The sequence below is a fragment of the Palaemon carinicauda genome, chromosome 3 (assembly GCF_036898095.1).
Source record: "Palaemon carinicauda isolate YSFRI2023 chromosome 3, ASM3689809v2, whole genome shotgun sequence".
Taxonomy (NCBI): domain Eukaryota; kingdom Metazoa; phylum Arthropoda; class Malacostraca; order Decapoda; family Palaemonidae; genus Palaemon; species Palaemon carinicauda.
This window is the reverse complement of record NC_090727.1, coordinates 197,416,731-197,428,362: the sequence shown is the minus strand read 5'-3', so window position 1 is coordinate 197,428,362 and position 11,632 is coordinate 197,416,731. Positions and strand designations below refer to the sequence as shown.

General features: G+C 43.8%; 1 protein-coding gene across 1 annotated transcript in view; it reads left to right on the top strand.

Moving 5' to 3' along the window:
* Nucleotides 1-999: 999 nt before the first annotated feature.
* The window catches only part of sno (strawberry notch), a 276,724-nt gene continuing 266,091 nt past the window's right edge, over nt 1,000-11,632 (top strand). The window contains exons 1-3 of the mRNA XM_068368814.1: nt 1,000-1,114; nt 1,646-1,825; nt 9,526-9,741. Coding sequence (XP_068224915.1) covers nt 1,015-1,114; nt 1,646-1,825; nt 9,526-9,741 — 496 coding nt within the window. The 5' untranslated portion in view covers nt 1,000-1,014. The remainder of the gene's footprint in view (nt 1,115-1,645; nt 1,826-9,525; nt 9,742-11,632) is intronic.

Genomic DNA, 11,632 nt, shown 5'->3' with positions numbered 1-11,632 from the left:
CAACTCAGGTGCTTGAATGAGCGGGGTAGCTGGCTACCCACACCTCCACCCGCTAACTAGCGGGTGGGGTGGCAAGTTCATCTTCACCGAAAACAATATACCCAATATAAATAGGAGAATGTTCGTATGCCAGGAAAAATACAAATTATTACAAATTTGTCATATTGCTGGTACTTTTTAATACTCAGTTCATCAGAGAAGGTGCTAAGTTAATAAGGTAAGACTGTAGAAAGATAGAATTTATTAGAAATTAGGAGAGCTCCTTAAAGATTTGGTTTACGGCATTTGTAATATAAGCCGAGATTGTCACGAGTGGAGAATAGATGAGGAACAGTTACAGTATTTTAAAAGTAATTATGGATATTAATAGGAAAAGCAAGTCTTAGGAAACATCCATTTAAGAATCTCTTCTTCCTTAGTGTATATAGAGAAATGGAGTGTTGTTATTAATGTGCAGTGATTTTATTCCAGATTTATGGAACTTGAGCCATTATCTATGAAGAAAATAAACCACTGTATATAAACTAGTTTTATTTGTTTTTTCTATTTTAAAATATGTGATTATCTTTAATGATATGGTCCATATTCCTATGTACTGGTACTGTATTACTTTCCCACATATGTAACAGCTGGGGAGTATAATTGGGTCAAAACACCTATTTGTAGTTTACTCAGCAAGGCAGTGGATAACATAACCTCATGCTAAATACTGTAGGAAGAGATAAATTGTCTTTGCAGCATCATCTTGGGCCCTATCTGCACTCACATTTAACTGCATTTTATTCTTATTTTCATTTCAATCTTTTGGTTTAACATTTCAGCTTTTATTTTTTGCTACAACTGCTTGGTCCCTCCCTCCCACAGGCTTATTTGGCCGAGAGGGACCTCAGCAGTTTCCGCAAATCCAATCAACCGATAGATTTTGTTTTGTAGCAATGTAACATCTCTCCATGTTGAGGATTATTTAATTCGCAAAATGAAAATTTTTACCATGTACTGTATTTCCTTTTTTCCATGCAGGCATCGAAGCAAGGCAAATTTAAAGATGAATCGGAGAGTAGTGATTCAGAAGAATGGGATGAAGAGGAGGATCCTGACAACATGAATGTTCCAGGTAGGTTTTCTTTTTTTTTTCGATTAAAGTAAGTTCTCATTTTTGTTTGATGAAATTAGAATTTTGATTTTCACTCCAGTTTTGAGATTGATATTTGAGAATTTGTAGAATGAGTTGAAATTTTGATATTGTATAAAGTTTTGTATATTCTGCAAGTGAATTTAAAGAACTATTTGGAGACTAGAATATAAATAATGGTCAATATTTCTCCTTCTTGATACACACCACTGTCATTCTTGGCCATTCTGTTAAACATCTGAAAAAATTGAGGGGAAGAGCAAATTTATTGAAAGAGGTGTGTATTTGGACCCTCAATGCAACAGAAGGCCATGGTACAGAAGTTATCTGAGATAGTGAACTTTAGCTGGCTTTTCGAGAAACCTCCTAGGCGAGCCGTTTGCCATAACTAGTCTTTCTTACCGTCATTGTGTTGTCAGATAGGCACTAAACTGTTAGCGTGGCTACTAGATTAAGAGAGAGAGAGTAAGGTGGTAACTTGATGATTCACTTTTATATATTTCTTTCAACCAGGGGGAGGAACTACATTAGGGGTTTTAAAAGGTGAACCACCACCGGTCAAGAAAGAAGGAAGTGAGCTGTCGTCTTTAGGTGCAAGCAGTTCAGGCCTTACTCTGAATTCTCTCCTTTCGGCTCCTCAGTCAATGCTGAAACCCAAACCAGACCTCCTCAGTACTGCTCTTTCATCTTCAGGTAGGTAGCTGTTGATCTGGCAGTAGGTACTGTAGTTTGGTCATGCAAGATGGAAAGCAAAGAAGGGTATGAACTACTGTGGTGGATGTCAAATATGGAGGTTTACCTTTTATTTGAATTACTGTATAGTCTTGATGCCTAACTCATGAGTATAAAACTAGATTTCAATATAAAAAGAAAAGAAAAGAGCAATATGGTGGTAGTTATGGTTATCTGCTGTACATTATTTATAATGTCAGAAATGGATTACAGGAAGATTTGTGAAGCCTGTTCTAGTTTTTGGGAGAAGAAAAACCAAAGGAATATAGAAAATGGGCTGGGATTAGAAAAAAACTCAATTGTTCTATTGCTGAGGCAACTTGTATTTCAAGTTGTAGTCTTTGTCAATCTGTATATTGTATTTTTTTTATCAACTTGATTTGATATATATTATAATTACCAATGCCAAGGTTATGGTTTCACCCCTCTCTTTGTTTACAGTGTTTGTTTATTACCAGCCTAACTCAAAAATGTTTTGGATGAATTTCGATGAAAATTTCAGGATGTTTCAGAATTTTGCCAGTGATCCGAATTACTTTTCCATTTCCAGTTTTTTTTTTAAATACAATAGATTCATTCACAGTCAACATACGAAAGAGGAAAAGCTTAAACCATAGCCTTGAGTAAAATATTGACAATCTTCATTGGGGTTGGTCTGAAATCTGTTGATTGCTCTTACTATTGAACTTGTTTATCTATACATATGGGCCAGCTCTGTAGGAGTCAAGATTGGCTCATTTGGCTGGTAAATCTCCACCCTTAAAAATAATAATGTTTAGTACTGTACAGTAATTGCAATATCTTTTAATTGGAGCAACACTGCCCTACATATAATACTGCTCAATTTTTTTTTCAATACAGTATAGGATTAGGTACTGTAGGTCTCTTGAAAATTAATTCTGATATACTGTATTTGATATTTGTTCCCATACTAACAAACCTTCCGCTTTTTTTATTGGATATTACTTCTAGCGTAGCTGGAAGGCAGCCATTAGATTTTAAATTCTAAGTTGCAACCCTACCTAACCATTGTACAGCCACCTATATCTACTTACGGTTCAGGGAACCACATCACTTTTTACTTTTGGCTGGTAGAGAGGAGATGTCTCCTCTCTCTCTCTCCTTTAAGGCTTAGCCATTTAACTATTGCTTTACACTCGTTATTTTCTTTATAGATGTGACTTGTGTTTCTACATGACACTCCATCATAGGATAATGTGGCGATTTCAGATGTCGATGTTCGTTCTGCGAGTTATTGGAGGATTCCTCTGCGCTGACTTCTCCTCTTGGGGGTTTTCTTTCCCATTCGTGGGTTTGGTTTATTCTTCCCCCTCGGATGGGGGAAACTTTTAATCCTCTATTTATTTTTTCCTCGGCACTTCATGACGACATCGGGTGTGAAGTCGGTGACTGTGGTTGTGGCTGACGTCTTAGCTGTCGACTAGGTCTATTCCCGTTCGCCCTTACTTTAATTTCTACTGACGACGAGTCTTCTCGCCTTCTGCCGATCTCATCCTCTCCCAACATTTCACAATTTTCTCTCTCCCTACAGACAATGTTTCAGCGCATATGCAGCCTCCGCCTTTTGAGGATTGTGGGATCAAGGACGATCGTCAACCAACAGCTTGTTCGATAATAGCCAAGTTGACGGATCTTCCTTCTCCTTAATGATCGCATGGGCAAGACTCAACACCTCTTACTGGTTGATCAGGATGTCGTTTGCGACATTCCAATGATGTGATCAGAATTTTATTCTGTTCAAGGGGCGAATATCATCAGCTCATCATCTTGGTCAGTCAGGATGTCATTAACGACAATCCAATGATGAGTTCAGAATTTATTCTGTTCAACGTTCGCAGGGGCGGGACTAATCACCACGTCTTCCTGGTCGGTTAGGTTGTTGTTTGCAGCAATCAGATGTTAGACACCCATTAGGGTGTCTTTTGTGATGATCATTGATTGCCACAGAGATTGCTGGGATCATGAGATAGTAGGTGATCTCGACATTCATCCTTGTGAAGAACACCTGTTCGGTTTATCCCTTTGGGGACAACTCAGAATTGAGCCTTAGCTTTTTTCTGTAGTAACACTTTGTTAACCTTTCTTTGAGATAGAACTCGTTGGAAGGAAATTGATTGCTGCTTGGATGTTTGCTTTCAGGTGTAAGATTTCCCCTGAGGGAGAATCTTTACTCAACTTTTGGGCATGTTTGCGCTCACACTCAAGATCGTGAGTTATACATCGCTCACGCTGACAAGCGCGATACTCGCGATGGGGTCACGTTCACGAGTTGGACGCTCAAGTTCACAACCGTGAGTTACACTCTCGGTCATGAACGATGCTCGTGACCATGATTATGACATCAGTGTCTACATCTCTTGAGAATGTTCAAGTGATTGCGAGCGAGATGCTCGCGGTCACGCTCATGGTCATGTTCACGTTCATGAGCGTGATTTGCACGCTCACGGTCACGAGCGCGATGCTCGTGGCCATGAATATGAAGCCAGTCTTTTCTCTTGAACACACGCTTTCAGGATCGCCGAGATGCTCACGAGCGTGAGTTACACACACTCGTAGACGTGAGCAAGGACGCTTACGATCGCTACCGGAAGGCTCGTGGTCGCTACCGGAAGGCTCGTGGTCGCTACCGGAAGGCTCGTGATCGAGCTCATACTCACTATCACGCTTACGATCGTGAGCTACATACTCAAGCACAACGCTCGTGATGGCGATCACGAGTGTCTTGTAACCACAATTGCAAGCTAGACACCTGTGACCTCGTCAGAGATTCTCACGACCGCGCTCATGCTGGCGATTATGAGTTACACACGCGAGCGAGACGCTTGTGACTGTAATCGCGGTCACAAAGCTCTCGATCATGAGATACACTCACTCTCACGAGCAAGACTTGTGATCACGATCGTGGGCGTCTTGCGGTAAGGTCACAAGCCCCACACTCATGATAGCTAGCGAGGGGATCTCGATCGGGAGTTGGACACCCACGATCGTGAGCTACAAGCCTGTATACGTGGCTAGACACACTTGATCAAAAGCTAAAAGCTCATATCGCGAGGCTTAAGCTCACAATCATGTACTAGAGGGTCACGCTAACGAGGGAACCGCTTGTGCTTTTGTGTAAAGCATAATTTCGTGCTAGTCGCTCTCCAGTGAGATGCTCTCGCTTTCTTGTGAAACACTCGCTGTCAAGAGAGACGCTCACGCTCTCGAGCGAGACACATGCAGGACGCTCGCGCTCTTATGCGAGACGCTCACACTCGTGTGAGATGCTCATGCTCTTGTGCGAGATGCTCGAGCTCATGAGCAAGAAGCTCTTGTGCAAGGTACTCATACTCAAAGCAAGATGCTCTCGTGCAAGATGTTCACGCTCTTGTGTGAGGCGCCCATGTGGGAGACTTGCACAATCACGTTTGTGACTCTCACGAGCTCACACTAGGCATTCTTAGACCTAGAACGAGGCTATCATAATCATGAGCACAGTCTCGAGCGAGACGATCCTGACCAATTCGGTAGTCCCCGATTTATCAGCTACCAATCGCCGTTTTTTTCAACGAGTAGACTATCACAGTTGCTTCTCAATAGCACTGTTCGCTGTTCATGTTCAACAGCTAGTCATTCGTTGTCCTACATGACAGTAGCGCGTTGTTTTTCCCTGCTGTCCATTGTGCGACCTGACATTCAGCTAGGCTTCTAGTTTGCCAGCAACTTCCTGAGAGGGAGCTGCTCAAGATAGCACTCTCCTAGACTGTGGAGTTGATGGAATTACGATATTTTCCCTGTGGGAACCCAAGAATACTCCCTTCATCAGGCAACAGGGATATTTCGCTATTACAAGGCTCATTGCCCCCCTTTGCTCTTTGGTCTCTTGTTTATGTATCACAAACATGGGTTCTTGGGTCTCCAAAACCTTCTCCCCATCGGCAGAATCATAGGGATCCGCTTTAAGGTGGCTAGGTTTATGCATTGAATCAGTCACACTTACGGGAGTTCATCTCCCTTGAACTTACATGTTTTTCATTGATACTTCGTTCGTACTACAGGAAGGTTTGCGAATAAATTACCTCAAAACCCAGGGGCTGCTTCGGTAGGACCATCTCCCCTGTTGTCCTGTTTTTGATGAAGCAGCTCACGAGCCAATTTTGCCTGAAAAGGAACTACGCTAATTAGACAGTCTCCTGAAGCAGATCGGATCTCGAAGGTGACAGGGGAGGCAGATTTTTTGAATCTTTCTCCCCCCCTAGCTGGAGACACAACTGAATGAGGTTACCACCATTTTCTCCCTCTTAGGGATAGAATTTAGTGCGCTCTAATCGACAGCCATAGCAATTTACTTGCTTTAAATTGAGTCGGTCCTAGATAGGTGACTGACAAGAATGACAGAGGATATTAAAAATCTGTGTTCTCCCCAACTATGTTGGCCCTTAGGCCCATGGACCTTAGTGGAAACATTCAACCTCCATCTGCTTCCGCTTTGGGGGAACTTCTGTCTACACTTCATGAAACGCAGACTTGTTCATGAATTAAGACAATGACTCTCCTGTAACTGGAACTCCCCCCTTAGACCCAGAGTGGTTGCGAAAATATTCCTCTCTCTTAAAAGAACTCCTCCACGAGCTCAAAATATTCGGCTCAGGTCTTTTCATCAAGGAAAGAAAGTCCAGACTTAAGCTACAAGGATACTATCTTGTATATTACATTTCTTGTAAGAAATGGTAAGCAGTCTCTAATCCCCTCCCTCATGATTAGGAAATCCAATCTCGTAGGAAAACAGAGGGCGCGGGTATACAGCCGGGCGTTGTTGGTTAGAAGTTTCTACTTTTAGTCTCTTCGTGTGACGAGCTTAATCTTCAAACCTTGTGATGCGAGGGAAGGTTTAGCTACCAACCAGTTAGCCTCCTATATAGGATTGGCTCTCGTCTTGAAGACCTCGACCTGCAAACTGATTGTAAGTCTCTACTCCTGTGAGATCTTCCATTTACCTCAGTCTATCATTCGAGTAATTAAAGGAATGACACGAAGGTCATATCCTATACGGATATTAATACACTATGTCATTACCCTGTAGAAACGTCCTCAGGTCTGATAAAACCACATTAGTCCCTGTTGAGTGTGACCTCTGAAGAACTGGCTGGGTCCCAGGTCCTTCGGCATTAGGGATTGTCCTTCCCTTGGTCCTCGACAAGACCTGCTCAAATAACGGGCCTAGTTAAAAGACTGACTGACGAGAATCTCTCTCAAGGAGTAGATCTCATCCTTCTGAATTTGACACTCCCTATAAAGACATCAAAGAAAGGGGGGGAGGGGGCCCCACATTCAGGACTATATGTCCTTAGGACTATGATCAGAGCACGAGTGATACTGACACTCTACACTCCTACGTGGTCTCCCCCTTCTGGGTACCCTGTCCAATGGTTTGGATTTTATGGAATCCAACCGCTATGCAGGAGTATTCCTCCTACAGCCTCTGTTTTAGAGGTCTCCTGTCAAGGTGTAAAGTGAATGTCAATGCCAAGCATTGATCTTCTTTACAGGGGAAGGACTGCTGTTTCCTGTTCGATTCCCTTTTACGAGCAATTTTCTCTGAGAAAGGAATAGATGGCTTCTCCCCACTTCCATACAGACTTATAGTTGGACTTGTCTTATTAAGAGACTCGACTAGAGCTAGGTGTAGCCTCGTCGGCAAGACGAGTCTTGCTGAAAAGACAAGTCACATACAGTGGCACGTTTAGGACTATGGATATTCCATTAAGGACTTCCCCTATGATTAGATACTACATGGTGAAAGTTGAGTGAAGTCTATTTCTCCCTCTTCTCAAGAGTGCTACTCTTGTCATGCACTTATAAATTGCCAACTAAGGAAATCACGCTCTTCGTCTTGGGCAACAAAGGGCCTTTGCTCGTCCTTTGAGCATCTCCTCTACTCGCTGCTCTCCATAGAGTTTGAGCCGATTACCCATTGGGGGTAATACAGCCGTCTACGGGACGGGTAGCTCTAAACCGCAGCTCTTCCCCTTATCCAGAAGACAGGTATTTCCCAGTGTGACACTTGACCGTAAGAGATGTACCCTATGGGTCTCCCTCAGTGTCTCTTGCTTACGGCAAGAAACTCAGTAACATCCTATTTTGTCCCAGGGCAGCTTGAACCTCAGGTTCAAGCCCTCCAAATGGGAACCTGCTGCTTGGTAATCAAGTCTAATACAGGTAATTACTTAAGGGGACATACACTCGTTATTATTTTCTTTTTCATGCCAGTGATTATTTTGCGGCCATACCTCAGGAAAACAATGTTTTAGTTTGCTCCTCATGTTCAGCACGCCTTGCTAACCCTAGGAAGGTCAAAGGAGGTTGTAAGGATCTCGTCCGTGGTGGGGAATCAGGTCGTATACCAGTCACAGAATCCCTCTTCTCCTCCTCATAGAGATGACCCAGAGCTCTGCACGTTTTAGGGCGAATCCGTCCATAACGTTTTCAAGCACAAACCGTGGCCTTGGTAGGGTGAAAATGTGTCTGTTCTTCACATCACCCTACCTCCAAAACGTAGTCCACAGAAGACCTGATATGTTTCTTTATCATTTCTGTGGTCCATAGTGCTCTTGATCAGTTCCTTTGTGACAAACCCTGTCATCGGTAGGGTGGATACGTGTCTAATCTTCACCTCTCCCTACCCACAAGATGTGAACCACAGAAGACCTGATACGTTTTCTCTATCATTCCTGTGGTGGTGACACAATAAATGGTTTAATAATATGTTGGGCTCCTCGTCGGATAAGTAGCAGAAAGTTGAAGGCATTGGCTATCATGGGTAAGGCTGGGATGAATGAAAGTATGCATGGCTCATTTACTTTCATCATCTTCCCCTCCTTTGAAGAACAGCGCCGTGGGTACCTTTGCAAAGCTGGCTTCAACCTCTGCTGGTAATAACCACTTCCCTTGTGTAACCAAGTATGTTTGTATATACTCGTACACGTCCCCAACGCCTCCTGCGAGGTAGGCCTTTGGAAATGTCTTTTCATTTGTAAGGTCCTATTTTAACTAGGAGCATCTTTTAACCTAGATGTTCTTATGATATCTCTTACAACTATTTTAGTTGCTCAGGCTGCTATCATACTTAGTGATATTGATATGCGAAGTGCAAGGTTTCCCCTTATTACAGTCTAATACTGTACTGGGGAGACCCGGGTCAATGAGTGAGTCGTCCAATAAAAAGCGAAAGGTTTGTTAGTATGGGAACAAATGACAAATTCGGAGATAATTTGTATTTTTCCTTAATGAATACAAACCTGGAGCTATTTATGTAAATTTGCCCGCCATCACCGGTCCCCCAGAATGTCCTGCTTTCAAGCAAAAAGTGACGTGGTTCACCGAACTGTGAGTATATGTAGATGGCTGGGTAGCCCCAGGCACCCCCTCTACTTAACCACTGTAGTGATTAGTTAGGGTTGCCACCTCACATTTCAAATCTAATGGCTGCCTTCCAGCTACGCTAAAAGTAATATCCAATAAATAGCTCTAGGTGTGTATTAGTTTGGGGAAAATGAAAATTATCTCCGAATGTCATATTTTTACTTTTAATTTTCTCTTGCATAATATTTGTAGTTTTTTAAAGATTATCTAATTTTAATGACTTTATTTGCACTTTGAAGGGTTAGAAGCAATGGCTGGAGCAGCGCCAGGAATGAAAGGGTTAGAGGGGATTACAGCTCCTTCTCTCAAAGGACTGGAGAGCATTGCCAGTGCAGCAGGACTGCAGAATCGTGCTGCTTTGCAGCAGCAGCTGATGCAGAGGGGGCTAATTACAAAAGCTGCATACTCTCCAGGTTATCAGGTTCTGCGCCCAGATGGTCATATTCCTGCCAGAGGTGAGAGAAGCCTCTCACATTTTTTTCTTTTATTTTTTTTTTTTTTAACTTTTGCTTATTTTGTACTTTTGAACTTGGTATTTCTTACAACTTTTCAGAGATGTTTTTCCCTTTGGTTGAAATTTTGTAGGTGATAGCTATACAGGTTGATTTAGTCTTCCATTTAAGTATTATTTGTTCCATAACTAGAATACAAACCAATGCTATTTACAGGGTATTATTTTCAGCAAATCTGAAAGAACCAGCCATTAAAATTTAGCAGAAAGGGTAGTAGGGGGTTAGCTTGCTACCCTCTCCCACTCTCACACCTGTGATTGCGCTCACTTTGCTTTTCGCTCGGATGGGATGCTGTTGTCACCGACCTTCATCGTCTCAATTTTGGACTGCCAACTGCTTTTCTGCTTTTTCTTTCAGTGTATTTGTGTGTGCTGTTTTTCTCCTACGACCTTGCGGACTTGTTCAAGAACTAAAGGCCGCACCTGCAGGAAGTTTATGTCTGCTGTGGAAACGGATCGCCACAACCTTTGCCCCGTCTGCAGAGAACAGCACTAGGCCGGAGATAATAAGTGTAGTGAGTGTCAGGGTTGGTCTTACTCCCAGTGACAAAGGTATTGGGGTAGACGGAAGAAGTCTAAGCAGGATTCTTCCCCTTCGAGGGTGCTTCGAAGCAGAATAAACCTAAGGTTTCTTCCTCTGCCTCCCGACCTTCTTCAGAAGCTCCTTCTCGGGCGGCTTCCTCTGGGGTGTCCGACGAGTAGTAGCGTAGGCCAATTAACTCCTGGCCAACCTTGGTCCTCGAGAGACTGTGCGGCCTCCCCTGTTGGAGTTGCGCCGGTTCACTCCCCCGAATGAGGCTGTTTTTCTTTCTCCTTTTTTTCAGCTCTGGTCGTCGTTGGGTTTGCCCAGTGAACCTTCCAAGGAGGCGTTGCTGTTGTTCTTGCACCGCTGTTCCGATCTTCAGCACGCGTTGGCTTCAGATGTCGACTCCTTATCCGTTGCCGACACTGTGGTGTCAGAGAGATCATTTACTGCCCTGCCAGCTGCTCCTGCGCCTGCATTAGCTTTTCCATCTTCTGCTGCCGAGGTCTTCGCTCCTTCCTCTGCTGCCGAGGTCTTCGCTCCTTCCTCTGCTGCCGAGGTCTTCGCTCCTTCCTCTGACAAACATCCTTCGGGGTAGGACAAAGTCCGAGGCACGTCTCTCAGACGAGTTTCCCTATCTAGTAAAGGTCTCGCATAGAGGCTCCTCTTCGGAGGCCTGGTGATCCCATGCTTCTACATTACCTTGTCGGCAGCAGTTGACCTCGCCGTGTCTGTCCTCCTCTTCGCCTTCAGGGTGCTCCTGCCCCTCAGCAAGAGACATGTCTTCACCTCTACTCGTCCTCAGTCTTCTTCTGAAAAAACTGTTTGACCATCGCCCCTGTCGCTGATCCCGTCTCACCTGCTCGACAGTCTCCCCATCATCCAGCAGAGCGTCAGTCGCCTATGCGTTCTCCTGAATTGCCTGACCATCGTCTTCCTACTCGTGAAACGCGTCTAACGCGTGAATCGCCTGACCATCGTCAACAAGCAACTTCTCGTATACCACCTAAGCGGGTGGTTACTCGTTAATCGTCTTCTCCGTCGCTTTCAACGACGCTTGACCTTCATCATCGAGCTACTTTACCAATGTGTCTAGCTCGTGAATCGCCCGACCAACGTCAACGAGCGATTTTGTGTACCACTTAAGTGTGTGGTTACATGTGAAACTTATACGTTGCTGCTTCCAACGAGTGAATCGCCTGACCATTGACAACGAACGACGTGTCATGCTCCACCTAAGAGATTGATCGCTCGTAAATTACCTACACGTTCGACTTCTTACCATGGTATCATTACACGAGAATCGCTACTA